The sequence below is a fragment of the Chroicocephalus ridibundus genome, chromosome 13 (assembly GCF_963924245.1).
Source record: "Chroicocephalus ridibundus chromosome 13, bChrRid1.1, whole genome shotgun sequence".
In the NCBI taxonomy this organism is placed as follows: domain Eukaryota; kingdom Metazoa; phylum Chordata; class Aves; order Charadriiformes; family Laridae; genus Chroicocephalus; species Chroicocephalus ridibundus.
In genome coordinates this window covers 6186854-6201827 of record NC_086296.1, presented here as the reverse complement: position 1 = coordinate 6201827, position 14974 = coordinate 6186854, and the positions used below count along the sequence as shown (strand labels likewise).

Sequence of the window (14974 nt, the reverse complement as noted above, 5' to 3'; positions counted from 1 at the left end):
AGCCCGAGCTGGCATGGGGGGGCTTCGTCCGCCAGCTCTCGTTCGCCGTGACCCAGTGCCGTGATGGGATGGCATTCAAGGAAGGGGATGCAGATGCCATCTCATGCCTGCTGTCTTCTTTGTGCCTCCCCCAGGCTCGCTGAAGGCCCCAGCTCCCGAAGCAGCCCACCTGCAGCACCTCCGGCAGCCCGACGGCCCCCAGCCCCAGTGCCAGCCCCTGCAGTCCAGCCAGAGCATCAAGGGCATGAACCAGCGGGTGGTCACGCTGGCCCAGCACATCAGTGTAATTAACCTCATTCTCGCCTTCCCGCTGGAGCTTCGGGGAGGAGGGAAGAGCTGATAGGAAATACGTCTGGTGGGGAAGGGCTGGGAGTGATGCTAGAGACCTCAGCATCTCTGGCTGGGGGCTGGAGGGAGCAGGGTGTATCAGGCGTGCTCAGCCCGGCTGTTTGCATTCCCAACAAGCCCATCACAAGAGCTGCTGCAGGCAGGAGGCAGAAGTTACGTCCCCACAGGGACAAACCACCCTAATTCCCTCCTCCTTGCCCTGTCTGCGTTGAGCTCAGCAAAGCAGGAGGTAGAAACCAACTGTATTTCTGACATGGGTGTTTCTTCTTCTAGGAGGTCATCACACAGGACTACACACGCCATCACCCGCAGCAGCTCAACTCCCACATCCAGACCCCGGTGTACTCCTTCCCTGGGGCCACATGCCCTGTGCTGGACCTGCGCCGCACCCCCAGCGAGGCGTATCTGCAGCAGCAGGAGCATGTGGTGGCCTCCAGGATCTCCCCGCAGAATGAAGGCGGCAAAAGGTGAGGTCGAAGTGTCCAACCGCAGATGGGTTTCTGCCCACCTGCTGTGTTTGTCCTAGCTCCGATAGACCAGGGCTACCCCGAGTGAGGAGCCAGGTGGGTACCCTTGGCTACCTGGCACTTCGGTAAGGTGGTGCGTAGGACAGGCTGACATTGCTGTACTGCTCCTCAGCTCAGGGCTCAGATCACTTGCTTACACGGCCCAGAGTGTAAAATTGACTTCCGATCTGGGCATTTTCCCCCTGTGGTGGTGCCTCTCTTGCCATTCATGTTCTAGAGATGCTCTCCAGATCCGCCTAGAGTCCATTTGTGATCCCCTTCTCCATCTGGCCGCTGTCACAGAATCAGTTAGGTGAGAAGGGACCTCTCCAGACCATCCAGTGCAACACCCTGCTCAAGCAGGCCAGCATGAGCAGGTTGTCCAGGGCCATGGCCAGTTGAGTTGTCAATATCTCCACTGATGGAGACTTCAACACGTCTCTGGGCAACCCGTACCAGCGTTTGAGCACCCTCACAGTAAATAAGTGTTTTCTTGTGTTGGGATAGAGTGTCCTGTGTTTTGTTTTGTGCCCATTGCCTCTTGTCCTGTCACTGTCCTCAGTCCCTTGCAGGTCATGGCGCAGTGACCTTTCAGACCACAGATGGTTCCGAAAAACCCAAAGGAATATGTTTTCCATTGGTTCAAAGTTAATTTTATCTTCATCATTCTCAGTGAAGCAGAAGCTTGTTAGACATATGTGCGCCCTGTTGCTTGCAGCCATCCATGTCAGGCACCACCTTTATTTCTTTTAAAGTCACTTTCAAAACCTTGTGCTGATATCAGCACAAGGAAGGTCTGATTGCTATTGTATGGAATTAAAAAATGGGAAGTGTGAGAACGCAGTCTGTCCTCCCACCCAAACACCAACAGAGACCCAGATGCATCCAGGCAAGAGCGGTGTCTCCAAACTGTTGGTTCCTTGTCAGTAAACGTGGTCATTCTTCCCAGCTCTGCCTGGTCCTAGAGTTGGCTTTGTGACATTAGGGGAGAGAGCCCAGCCCTGGCCACCCAGCGATGAAAGGAAAAAAAAAGGGGGGGGGGGGGGGGAGCGAAGAAACCACAGAAAGAACAAAGACGAAAATTCCCAGAACTCGCCATGAGGAATTCCTCGCAGACCCAAACCTGGCTGTCTCCCAGACACTGGCCATGGGCAGGCATCGAGGGGCTGCGTCGGTCCTCTCCGGGCTGTCCCAGCATCCCACCGCCCGCAGCCAGCGAGCCCCTGCTTGGCCCCAGAGGAGGTGGCGGGTGCTGCCCTCCTCTGTGTTCACAAATATGATGGAGAATCAACAGCCGTGTCCCCAAAGGGTTAACGTCCCGACCCTCTGCAGGGGTTGTGTCCCTGCCAGCCAGGGACACTTGGACTGAGCCAGCAAGTCCAAGGACTGGCCCCGCCGTCCCTCCTGGGCAGCTGTATTTGGGGTGGCTGCCGGCTGGCCCGCTGCCTGGAAATCTGGGCCACGTCTCGGCTCAGTCCTGCTCCGCGTGCCTGCGGTGCAGAAAAATGCCCAAGCTGCGCTCTTCCTCCGGCTTGCGTTAAAAGGCGCTGTAAGCCCACGGGGGTGTGGAAGGTTTGGCTTTTTTCCGTGCTGTAGGAAAGCTATTTTAGTCCTTCTCCCCCCTGACCCCGGGCTGCTGTGCAGAGACAGAGGATGTTGCAATAAACCGATTGCATCTCCCCGTTGCTCTCCGCAGGTCCCCGGAGCAGAGCAAAGCCTCAGCCGGGAGCGCGTCAGACAACTGTATCGAGCCGGTGTCTCCACCAGACGGCGTGGGAGAATCGGAGCACGCCAAGAGCGCCACGTACCCGATCCTGTACCGCGAGGGCGAGCAGATAGACCAGAGGTAACGCCGAGGGAAGGGATGGTGGAGACAGTGTGGGGATGTTCCCCCCATGCCCAACGCTCGCCCTGGCCCAGGCGAGCCAGAAGCAGTGTCACATCCCAGGTTGTAGCATATGGTAGGGATAGGGAGAAAAGTTGGAGATCCTCAGTATCTCAGGAGCCCCTGGGATGATTCTGAGGAGTTACACTAAGGGAAGAGTCTCTCTAGGTAGGACTTTGTGAACCGGGCGTTGCAGAGGTTTCTGATGGTCTTTTGCTTTGCAGGATGGGGTCCAAGTCCCCAGGAAACAACACTCAGCCTCCAGCTTTCTTCAGCAAACTGACTGAGAGCAACTCTGCCATGGTGAAGTCCAAGAAACAGGAGATCATCAAGAAGCTCAGCACAACCAACAAAAATGAGACGGAGTACAGTAAGGACATGGGGGGAGGCGAATGCGGGGCACCGGGGGGAAAAAGCCTTGAGGACACATGAAGCAAAGGAGATTTGGGAATGGGCGCTGCTATGTTAAGGGCTGGGAGCTCCCAGCCAGGTCTCTCTGCATCATGCCTTGGTTTCTTCGGAAGTGCGAGGTCCAAACGCTTCCTGGGATGAGTTGTGCTGGTGCCAGCAGTGGCTGTGTGCATCTGGGGAGACCATGGAGGCTTCCCGGCCCCGCGTCTCCTCGCTCTGGGGCTGTCAATCCCACCCGCGCCAGATAACCTCAATAGGAAGGAAATAATGAGCTGAGCATGGAGGAGACTTAAGAGCAATTGATATTTTAATGAATGGCTAGCCAAGCTGAATCTTTCCTCCTTGAGATGCATCCCCCCCAACATTACTTTAAGCCCTACATCAATATTGGTATAGCTCTGTAAAACTAACCAGGCTGGCTTATATTAGAAATTCAGCCCATTCATTCATTAACCGCTAATAGAGTAGATAGGATCATAATTTAATTTAGCCCAGCATTATACAGTCAATACTAATTCAATTTGAATCCATCTTACAACAGCTGCATCGGATAAGAGGGACCAAGCTGTCTCGTCTCCTGGATGATATTACCATGAGCCAACAGTATTGTTATGCCCCTTTGGGGACATGTGGCTGAACCCCGTGACCTTCCACACTTTCCCTTATCAAGGGAAAATATATAGAAATAGGAAACGCCTCTTATTTGATGAGAATTTCTGTTATTCTAAGGAAAGCGATATCCAAGTCAAACAGCTCAGCTAAGAAGGAAAATATTGATTTAACATTTCTTCTCCTCCTCCTTGCCCTCCCCACTGCCCAAACCTGCTCCCTGGATGCGGGGATTTGAGCCTTTGGAAATCCCATAGGCAGGAGAGAGCGTTTGACTTGACGGAGCTTGTAATCCGAAGGGCTGGAGGGAGGGAGGTCAGCACTGAGCACGAAGACATTGCCCTGGCTCTCTGGGCTCTGCTTTCCTGCCCTTTCCCAGCTGGCGAGACGTGCCCACTGTGGATCTCCCAATGGCAATTAGTCCTGGTCCCAGCCAGCACCCGCAGAGCCACCCCGGTGCCTGGGGGAGGTGGGATGCTATCAGGAAGCTGTCAGGCTGGGTGCTGTGACAGGGACACCAGCGTCTCGTTGCGGCTGGCACGGCAGGTCCCTCCCTACCGCCAGCCCGCACACACTGCTCTCCGTACTGAAGAGCTTCTTTGTTTTTCTCCAGATGTTGGGCAGCCGGGGACAGAGATTTTCAATATGCCGGCGATTACCGGAGCAGGTAACTCTCCCATAGACCTGTACCATACCTCATTCCCTGCAGGGCTCACAGCCATGGAGAGCAGGAGACTCGGTAGATTTAAGCATGTCCTTTTTCCCTTTTGCCATAAGACCAAGCCTAAGAGTTGCTGGGAGGCTGAGGCCTCGGGACACACCGTGACTCCCTGCTGTTGAGTTGGAGAGAATGCAGTGTAGTTCCTCAGAAAGCGTGGCAGAGTTTGAGGAGAGGTTAAAAGTCAAGCAAGGGTTGGCCACCTGATGCCAGCTGAGGCTTAAGCTATTGCAAGGTGGACCTCATCCTGCTCTTGGTGGGACCTTGTGGTCACCCATGGATGGGTAGGAGGGCAGCGGTGAAAAGGAACGTGAGGGTGGGAGGCAGGCTCTGTGCCACCACAGGCTGGGGAGGCTGCAGGAGCCGGTTGGAAAAGCAAATTGGGGCGAGAGCAGCGCCCCATAGCCTTGAACTGTGAGTGCTGGCAAACTGGCGGTGGTGGAGGACCAAGAGGAGGTGTTACCTGTGAGGGTGCTCGGGCACAGGGGTGCCGGCAGCATGCTCAGTCCTCCAGGTGCTTAAAGCGTGGGTTGACTCCAGTTTCTCAGTAGTTGGGAGGAAATGTTCAGCTGGTGGCCGGGTCCGGCCGTGGTGTTGCAGCTGGTGCCACGCAGAAGGGCATTGCGGGCAGGACTGCTTGGACCTCTGGGCTGTGCAGAGCGGGGGGGCTCCGGGCCGGCGGGGGGTTTCAGGCTGATCGCACGGTTGTGGAGGAGCTGTTGTGGTGGTGGCGTCTGAGCGCTGCTGCGGGCAGCCGTGGTGGGCTTTAGCGGGTCCCCGGCTCTAACCAGCATTAACCTGCCGGCCTGCCTAACCGGGGGTTCGCTGGCTAACACCTGGGACTGTGCCCCCCCTGCAAAGACCCCCCCTTGCTCTCAGGGAAACAGGGTGCTGGGAAGGGCTCAGGGTGGTCCCCCAGACACCCATGGAGATGTATTTGCCGTGCTGAGCCTGAGGACCACCATGCAGGAGCGGTTCAAGAGCTTCCTCATCGGCACTGCACCCTCCCCAGCTCTGCTGAGCCCGCGGCTTTCAGCCCAGCTGGGAAAGGAGGAGAGGGAACCGGCTAAGGAAAGGATTTTGTCAAGGAGGGGTGGAAAGCGGCCCCACAGAGTTGGGTGGCCAGCATGGGCTTCCCCGGCCCAGGACAGAGACCAGCCTGAGGGAGAAAGACGGTGTGAAGGCTGTCGAGCTGTTGCCACCTGCTGCAGCGACATCCAGGTGGGCTCACAAATGAATGAAACAAATCCCCGTTGAGGAGTATTAATCGATACTTAACTGATTAAGTATTAATGCTCTCCTGCAGCAGGAAGGCCTTCAGGTCGTTAGTTTTAAGTAGGAGGGACGGCAGCTCTGCCACAGCTGCGGGAAGGAGGTGCTGTGGGACAGGACTCTGCGGTAGGAGGGCCAGGCACAGCCGCCAGTGGTGATGCTCACCAGTGCCAGCGTGTTTGGGAGAAGGAGCCGGCTCATGTCGGCAGCTGGGACGAGAGGGTGCAGCCAGCCGGGACCCGAGGGTCCGCAGCAGATAAAATTTGGGGGGGGATGAGGCCGAACCTCCTGAGAGCATCCCCTGGTTAAAGCCGCTCCTGCTGTGCTGGAGGGAGGCGCAAAGGCAGAGCGTAGGGAGCTGAGGACCAGCGTCTGGCCGGAGGGGACCAGGAGAGACCCTGCCCCTTTACGGGAAGACAAGAGAACCCGGGATCCATCCCTTTCCGAGCAGAGGGACAGCGATCCCAGCGTGAACGCCCCTGGGATGGGGCGAGCTGGTGGGGGGCTGCCAGTGGGGCTTCCCTCGCCGGCCTGCTGTTCTTGTGTCTGTATTTTGCCCTTGCTTGTTCCCTGTAACCGCCACATTGGGAATGACGGTGGCGTGGCTGAGCCTAGTGCCCTCTGGCCCCTGTGCGGTGCTGCACCATAACTGCATGGCTTGAGACTCACACCCACGCGGACACACCACTTCGCCTCTGCATCCCGTCCCGTAGCCGGGGCTCAGCCCGGGAGGGGACACCGGTCCGCAGCGGGCACCCGGCCCCGGGGGGAGGAAGGGAGCGGGCTGGGGCAATGGGCAGGGAGCTTGCAAAGAGCGCGAGGAGGGACAAAAGGACTCTCCCCCCTCCCCAGCGTAGCCCGACCCCTCGCAGGCAGCTTCGCAGGCTGCGCGCCCTCATCCGGGGGCTGCCCGCGTTTGCCATCTCTCATGCCAGGGCCAAATCTGGGCACTTCCTCCCCATCAAGTGTTTTTGTGGGGTGTCCCCTCTTCCTCCTCTGATTTCTCCTCCACGGGAAACTGCCCCGGCCTCCAAATTTCTGGCACACCAACTTTTCATCTGTGTGTGCATCCATATGGACCCCGCATCCGGGTGACTCTCCGCCTGCCCCCATGCCGAGCCTGGCTGGGTTGGGAGCACAGCCCTCCCTTCTTCCAGTCGCTCCCCGGGGCTCAGCAACAACCCCTTTCCCCCGCCCGTCCCCGTCCCCAAGCCTGCCAACAGCACTCCAGAAACCCAAATCCCAGAGTAAGCCCCATCCCATCCCACTGCCAGCCCCTGCCAAGCCCTGGGGCGGGATGGAGCGGGGAGGAGGAGGAGGATGGGTGCATTGCAGCGCTTTAAAGAACAAGATGACAAAGTTTGTTGCTTTGCGAGAATGTGCTGACTGTTTGTTTCTTCCCTTCTCCCTTGTCTCCTTTCTCCCCTTTCCCCGTCCCCCCCATCTTTCTTCTCATTTGGCTCCCCCCCATCTCCCGTCCCCTCTCTCCTCCCCCTCCCGTATCTCCCAGGGCTAATCAGTTGTAGGAGCCAGTCGGTCCAAGAGAATTCCAGTACCAACATGGGGTTGGAGGCAATAATTAGGAAAGCCCTAATGGGTAAATATGACGAGCAGTGGGAAGAGCGCTCACCTCTCAGTGCCAATGCTTTTAACTCTCTGAATGCCAGTGCAAGCCTGCCCGCTGCTATGCCCATAACTCCTGCTGATGGACGAAACGAGGACGTGCGCTCCTTGCCAGGTCTGCAGCCCTCTCCACCTTCGCTCTCTCTGTGTTATTAATTCTCAGCCTTTGTATTTCCCCTTCTGCGGGTGGATTTATTCCTCCCTCCCCCCGTTTTTGTTCATTTTGGTTTTCTTTCCTCCCCTCCCTCCTCCGGCTTCGAGCTTTGTGAATCCGCTGATTAATCCTGGTCTTGTTTGATGTTAATTTAATAGTCTCGGAAGGTGCTGTTGCTTTCTCTAAACCACTGACTGTGCTCCTTTCCCCGTTTGTTGGTTTTTAATAGCTCCTTTTCTTTTTTTTTTTTTTTTTTTTTTACACAATGGAAAGGTTTATGGGGGGGAAAACCCCACACCCAAAAGACTGAAGCCATAAACTTAAATAGCCACCCCAAACTATCTGTAAACCCCCGGGCGGGATCGCTGCTCCCGAAATAGGGGAAGGAGCTGAGAAGGGCTGGCATGGGGGGGACACAGGACAGGGTGGCCTTTCCCTCCCCACCCCGGGCTTGGGGGGCGTCGGGGCAGGCTCCGGCCTGGGACCAGAGGGTTGGATGGGACCTGGGGGTGCCTGGAGCAAGAGGGAGAGCGTAAGGGAGCTAAAAGTGATGGGGGGGGGGGCAACTTCAGAGAGCAGGGCTGGGGGTGAGCTGCCCCATGGGCCCCGGCGGGGCGTGCAAAGCCCATGGCTGGGTGCCACGGCGGGGTCTGCCCGGCTTCAAGGGAGGCTTGAGCAGAGCCGGGAGGGCTGTTCTGCAGATCTCTGGTTAAGGAAGAGAGGAGGGGGTCCAGGGATGGATGGGGGAGAGCGTTTGTCCCCCCCATGCCTCCGAAGGGCAGATTGCCTCTTGCCAGCGCCCTGCGCAGAGCACGGCAGCCAGTGCCGGGGTCACCCTTGGCAATGTGGGCGCAGAGCCGCCGACGCTGAGGAGCAGGGTCCTGGGGGCACACGGGCACCTTCTTCCAGGTCAGCTGGGACCAGGCGCTCTTCAGCTTGTTGCAGAAAAGCTTTTCTGGCTCCTGCATGAAACCAGCAGCTTCTTCCAGCCACACTTCCCCACGCCCGGCGGAGACTGCCCGGGCAGGCAGGGTGGAATGCAGAGCCCATCCATCCCTCCCGCTTTGGGAGCTCCCCCCAAAATAGCCGGGCTAACCTCCCCGGCAGAGGCCCTTTTGGCTTTGAACCTTTTAAAAAGGTTTTAAACCTTTTAAAACCACCGGGGATTTTGCTGTATGAATGGATTAAAGGAAGTCCTTGGCCATGTAGACCACGGGAACAGGGAACGTGCTCAGGGCTCCAGCACCCACGTAGCTCCCAGGGGGTCCCTGCCAAGCGGCACACGGAGCTCCTGTGCCACGACTTGTGTTTGTGGGCTGAGCCACGAGCCAGATTGGGAGCGGACCCCGCGGAGAAACAGCTCGGCCAAAGCTGCAGGGCTGCTCCTTCCCCGCATCCGCTCCACGGGACGGTTGGTAGCATCAACCCGCAAAGCGGAGAGTGGCACAGGAGGGGACAGAAACCTCCAGCCGCTGCGGCTGCTCGCCCACCCCACTGCAGAGAGCTCGCCCCATCGCCCTTCCCTGCCGTGGTGCCAGTGACCCCCGGCATCAGCTTTTCTCCTGCCACAAGCCATTTTTGCAAGCTCTTAAAAGGGAAGCGCTGCGTACCTGCACCCCCGACCCCCCGATCCCCATTGCGACGAGCCGGGTGACGAGCGGGCGCTTCTCTTTGCAGGAGGAGGAGGGAAGCCAAAGATCGCTGCCAGACCCAACAGCCGCAAGGCCAAGTCCCCGGCGCCGGGTCTGTCCTCGGGCGAGCGGCCGCCCTCCGTCTCCTCGGTGCACTCGGAGGGGGACTGCAACCGGAGGACGCCCCTCACCAACCGCGTCTGGGAGGACAGACCGTCGTCCGCAGGTAGGGCTCGGGGAGGGGACGTGTCCCCAAAGCGTCCGTGCCACCCTTTCGGGGGGGCTGCCACCCCCGTGGCGTTGACTCTCTGCTTCCTCCTCCTCACGCAGGTTCGACGCCGTTCCCCTACAACCCGCTCACCATGCGGCTCCCCAGCGGGGTGGTGACGGCAGCCCCCGCCGCCCCCCTGCCACAGGGGACCCCCGGCAGCCAGCACCACGCCTGGGACGAGGAGCCCAAGCCCCTGCTCTGCTCCCAGTACGAAACCCTTTCGGACAGTGAATGAAGTGAGCCAGGGGCAGGGAGACGGCGACCAAACCCAGGGTGTGGGGAGCGAGGGGGACGCCCGGGGCGAGCGCCCACCGCCCCGGCCCCGCCGGCTCTCAGGAGCGAAGACGCAGGAGCAGAGCTATTTTATTTTTTTCCCCCCCTTTTTTTTTTTTTTTTTTTTTTTCCTTCCTCTCCCAACCAGCCAATTTGGGGGGATATTTGGTGGTTGGTTTCTTTTAAAAAAATTTTTGTTTGTTTGTTTGTTTTTTTTCTTTCTTTCTCAACATCTGGAAATTTCTGCATCCTCTTCGGTCTGAACAAAAACACACACAAAAAAAAAAGAAAAAAGCCTTAACAAGACAAAACCCAAGGAACCCATCTTCGATCTTGGCAGCCTTGCTGGGCGGTGACCCCCCCACGCTGGAGAGGGACTGAGAGCGGCCGCGTGCCCGAAGCGCGCGTGTGCCAGGGCCGCGCGCGCTGGGACGCTCTGTCGGCACGCTCCCGCGGAGCCGAGCCAGGGGCTGCGGGATGCTCCCCCGCAGGAATGCAAAACCTTGAGCGGGTTAAAAAAAAAAAAAAGCAAAACAAACAAACAAAAAAAACAACAAAAAATGTTTAAGAAGTGAAATAGGATGGAACTGCCCCGGTTTTGTTCTCCCTGAGCTGACACGAGGGCTGGCAGCCCGTCGTTGGCAAGACGTATCGGCCCCGGAGCGGTCTCGACGCGCTTCAAACGTGGCTGGGATGAGTGGGCAGGGGAGGGAGTGAAGAGATATTTCTTAAAAAAAAAAAAAAAAAAAAAAAAAAAACCACAAAAACAAACAAAAAAAAAACCACAAACAAAAAATCCTGGTCCCTTCGGTGGAAGCGATCCCGGGCTTAAATCGGAGCGGGCAGGGATGTCCCCGGGCCGGCTCACACGCTGCGCAGCGAGGGGCTCGGTTGCTTTAAGTGCATTGTTTTCTGAATGGTGAGAAAAGGCAATTGTAAATTGTATTGGTCTACAGGGTATATTTTTGATACCTTCGGTGAATTATGTCAATATTTTACGCAAGGAAGGACTTAAACAAAACACAGTATTACATGCTGTAAAAGAGGTTCTGTTCTTACATGCAGGCTTTGATGCGTTTGTCCATTGTATGGAAGCATTTAAAAGAAACGGAAGGTAACGGTGATCCATCAAAGTTATCTGTAAGTCAGGAGAATGTATGAACTTAGTTTAAAAAACGCAAACAAACAAAATCTTGCCATGGTTGCAGGGCCCCCCGTCACACACACACACCCCCCCACACCCCCCTTTGCTGACTCGGCAGGAGCCGGTTGTAGCCGTTGATTCTCCGGAGCCCTCCCAGCTGGCCGGGCGCAGGGGCAGAGCGGGCAGGAGGCGGCGTGGCAGGAGGGTCACGGGAAACTTTAAAAAAAAAAACAAAAAAAAACCAAAAAAAAACACAAAAAAAACACACACAAAAAAAACAAAAACAGAAAAAAAGTTTAAAAAAAGTTTTTATTGTATTTTTGTGATACACACGAATGCTCTACTTTGCATTATTTTTTTTCATTCCATGATGTTGGCTCATATCTGCAGTTACATGGTTAAAGAACAAAATATTAGACTTTTTTTCATTCACTTCTGCTTTCTCGCTCTGGGGGAGGGGGGGGAGAAATGGCAAAAAACCCACAAAACTATGTATTAAATGCTTTGCATTCTATACGCTAGAGGAACCCAGAGCACGGCACAGGACTGTCTGCCTCTCGGGCTGCCGGGGGGGCAGCCGGCCCCCGCAGCCTCCCGCAGCCCCCCCGGCCCACGCGCAGGTCCGGTGGCGAGGCCGGCGCTGCCACCGTCCCCACGGATCGTTCTTTTCCCCCTGCAACGTTCCCAGGTTGATTCTGATTTCAAAGCAAGAGAATGATGGTGTTTGTTGTTTGTTTGGGGTTTGTTGTTTTGTTGTTTTTTTTTTTTTGTTGGGTTTTTTTTTGGTTTTGTTTTTTTTACAATGTACAGGTTTTTAATGTTCATCAATGTTTGTGTCTTTTCTGTTGTGCTTTTTTTTTTTTTTTTTTAAAGAAAAAAAATTCCGAGACAATGCACAAGCGATGTTGGAAGTCTTTCCGTTCCCAGGTTATTGCTGCTGGTGTCTCCGTGGCTCTGAGATGTAAAAACTTAACAGAGCCGATGTCTGGCCATAACGCTATTAAAGTGTTGCAGATTTTGCTGGGAAAAAAAAAAAAATAATAATAATATCCAAATCCGACCCATCTTCAAAGCCGCCTCCGTCACCTTTTCGGACAAAAATAGCAAAAAAAAAAGAAACTACAACAAAGAATAAAGTTCCCACTTGGCACAGTAGCAATACTGTGTGCTGCTTTGGTGTCTCCAGGAGTCCAGGAAGGTGCCGGTGGAAGGCGGCTGTGGCGCTTGCAGCCCCGCTGCCCCCCGTCGCGGACCTGCCACAGCGGCTGTCGCCGGCCGGGACCCCGGGGCGGGTTGAGACGTGGAGAGGGGACAGAGAAGCTCCTGCCCGCGGGGCGGCCGCACGGAGCCTCGGCTTTCGCTGCGCCTCGCTCGCTCCGCTGGTACCCGCAGCCCCACCGCACGCCAGGGATGGAGGCGCTGGGGCAGCATTTGGGTTCCCCACTGTGTGGGCATCCCATGCTGACGGAGCATGGCCGGGTGTCGGGATGTCGGGAAGGGCCACAGACTCCAGCCAGGAGCTGCAGAGCCGCCTTCTCGGCCCCCCAGCCGGAGCCAGGTTGTGTTGTCCTCCCCATTCCCCCCAGGCAGCGTAACCAGCACCTGAAGCCTTGGGCTGGAGGGTGAAGAGCTTGTCCCACCCTTTGGCGCTAACTCCGTAGCCGTGTTTCTCTTTTCCTCTTGTTTCCTCCATGTCTTCCGTGTGTGCGGGGCGAGGGGTCGGAGCTGGCGGGGCTGGCCGGGAGCCCCCAAGCCCAGCTGGTGCCCGGGGCTGCGCTGCGAGGGTGTCGCTGTGTTTCGAAGAGTTTTCAGATGTTTGCGAGGTTGTTCTGGTCCTCCTGGGGTTTGTGGCTCGGTGCTCGAGGTGGATGGATGGTCAGGCAGATGTCCAGCGTGTTCTGGGCAGGGCGGTGATTGCAGGAGGGGACGGTGCTGCAGGGATGGGAGGACGGGGAGATGCCGGGGAGACAATCCCACCCTGCTCAGTGGGATCCTTCGGGATTGTCCCAGGAGCAGGATGTGCTGCTGACATTCCCAGCTCTGTACAAGGGCTCAGGCCCCAGCTGTGCCGCGTGTCTCCGTCCCAGCAGGACAGCCTGCCCTGGGCTGGGAGCCGTGGGGGGAGCAGCCCGGGTGTGCGTGACCGGCCGAGGCAGGGACACGCGTGGGCTTTGCTCCAGAGGTTCCTGCACTTAGGAAACCCCCCTGCAGAGGGCTCAGCGCCGCAGCTGGCCATGGCACAGCTCATTTTTGGCTCTTTCTGTCTCGTTGCATCTCCATCCTTGGTCTTCCTGAGCACAGACCCTCCTGCAGTCGCCTGTCCCCAGCACATCCCTCCAGGAGCGGGGACAGGGCGGGGGGGGGGACATGGGCGAATCATATGGGGCAGTGGCAGCTCCCATTGGGACGCTCGGCACCACCTTTGCTGGGGCAGCGGAGCAGGGAGCATCCTCCTGCTGCAGATTAATTAATTTGGGTCAAACCAAGGCGTTGGCAGCGTGCCGGACGGGATGCGCCCAGCCCAGGGGGCTGCTGCGGGACAGCCCCCCATTTCCCTGCTCACACGTGATGGGGGGGGAACGTGTTTTTGGGCAAGGGGGAGCTGCTGCTCCTGCAGGCCACGATGCTCTCCCCATCCTGCCCCGCTCTGACCCTTGTTCTCCCCCTGCCCCCACCCCGGCCGGGGACCGAGGCGTCCCCGAGCCCCCCAAAACCTCGTGGCAGGGTCCAGCCAGCACCTCCTTGTGCTGCCGGCTGCGGTTGTGCAAGCCAGGAGAAAGTCATGTTAAACTATTAAAAAAAAAAAAAAAAAAACCACCACCTAAGTTTAAAGTTACCATTCACCAACTTTGTAACGTGTACAAACAGGCAAACAAACTATCGGACAATTTATGGCTTGAACTGTACCGGGGGGAAATATCTATCTTTTGTACACCCGAACTGTGCATAGCTGTTTTGAAGTGAGTTGTACGATAGCCGGGGCTGTACAGAGAAACCACCAGGTGTAAATATTTCCGCAGCTTGCTCTTGGGGGGGGGGGTCTTCTACTAAAGGTAAAGGGGTTTGTTCACTGTTATTTCGCTCGGCGTGCCCACCAGCAAGCGGTGTGGGTAGCAGTGTCCGAACACTGCCTTACTGGTTAAATAATAAAAAAAAAAAAAAAAAAAGCAAACAAACCAACCCAAAAAAAAGAAAAAAGAAAAAAGCAAAAAAAAAAAAAAAAGCTTCTTTAGCAGCAAAATACAGCGCTCTCCTGGCTGTTTGTGTGCGTGAGCCCAGGCAGGGCGAGCTGCTCGCGGGGCAGCCGAATCGGGAGCCGGACGGCTCGTGGCAGGGGGGGGTGCGGGGTGGGTTGGGGACCCCTGCGCTGGCGGGACGCTGATGGGGTGCCCGTGGTAAAATGGGCTGGGGGGGGGAAGGGTCAGTGGCAGTGGGTGGGTGCCGCAAGGTGTGCGGCTTGCTCGCGTCGGGGGTGGCCAATAGGGCCCCCGGCGTCGCTGCCGGGCTGGTGCAGGTGGTGGGATCTACGTGGCCACCGGCTGCACTGCGACCCTCCCGCAGCACCGCTGGCGACGGGGACGGGGCTGCTGGAAAGACCTTGGCAAGGGGTGAGTTTGCTGGCTGAAGCACGACGGGACATCGCACCCTAACGCTCGGGGGATCAGTGCTCTGGAAAAGTCGCAGCCTCCCCCCTTGCCTCAGTTTCCCCATCTGCAGGCAGGGCTCGCACCCCTGTGCTGCGTTTTAACCGAGTGATGGCCAACAGCTACTTAAGCACATTGTTTTTATTGACTGTGGTCACCAAGGGGTGCTGGTGGCGACGGAGGACAGCTGTGGGTCCATGCACCCCTTAGCTAAATGCCACCAAACGAGAGATCCCGGCATCTCTGCCAGCATCCAGCAGGGACGATGCTGGAGGACACCTTGGCTTTGTCGCTTTTTGACCAGCAGCCACGAAAACATTGTTCAACTCTGATTGAATTTAAAAATTGAATTTTCAAAAAAAAATAATTAAAAAATAGATACTCTGGTGATGGATAATCCCTCATGAGCCCTGTAGGAAATTATTGGGGAGGCTAATTAGCAGCTACCTAATTAACAATTGAAACAGAAGCCCTGCTATCCGTTT

General features: G+C 56.7%; 1 protein-coding gene across 20 annotated transcripts in view; it reads left to right on the top strand.

Moving 5' to 3' along the window:
- The window catches only part of NCOR2 (nuclear receptor corepressor 2), a 254224-nt gene extending 242557 nt beyond the window's left edge, over positions 1 to 11667 (top strand). For 15 of the 20 annotated variants that reach the window (XM_063351289.1, XM_063351288.1, XM_063351286.1 and 12 more), the window contains 8 exons: positions 135 to 283; positions 622 to 815; positions 2551 to 2700; positions 2964 to 3109; positions 4373 to 4426; positions 7260 to 7487; positions 9204 to 9383; positions 9488 to 11667. In XM_063351289.1, the coding sequence (XP_063207359.1) occupies positions 135 to 283; positions 622 to 815; positions 2551 to 2700; positions 2964 to 3109; positions 4373 to 4426; positions 7260 to 7487; positions 9204 to 9383; positions 9488 to 9663 (1277 nt within the window). In that variant the 3' untranslated portion in view covers positions 9664 to 11667. The remainder of the gene's footprint in view (positions 1 to 134; positions 284 to 621; positions 816 to 2550; positions 2701 to 2963; positions 3110 to 4372; positions 4427 to 7259; positions 7488 to 9203; positions 9384 to 9487) is intronic. The other 5 variants (XM_063351293.1, XM_063351297.1, XM_063351304.1 and 2 more) reach the window with 2 other exon arrangements.
- Positions 11668 to 14974: the final 3307 nt, after the last annotated feature.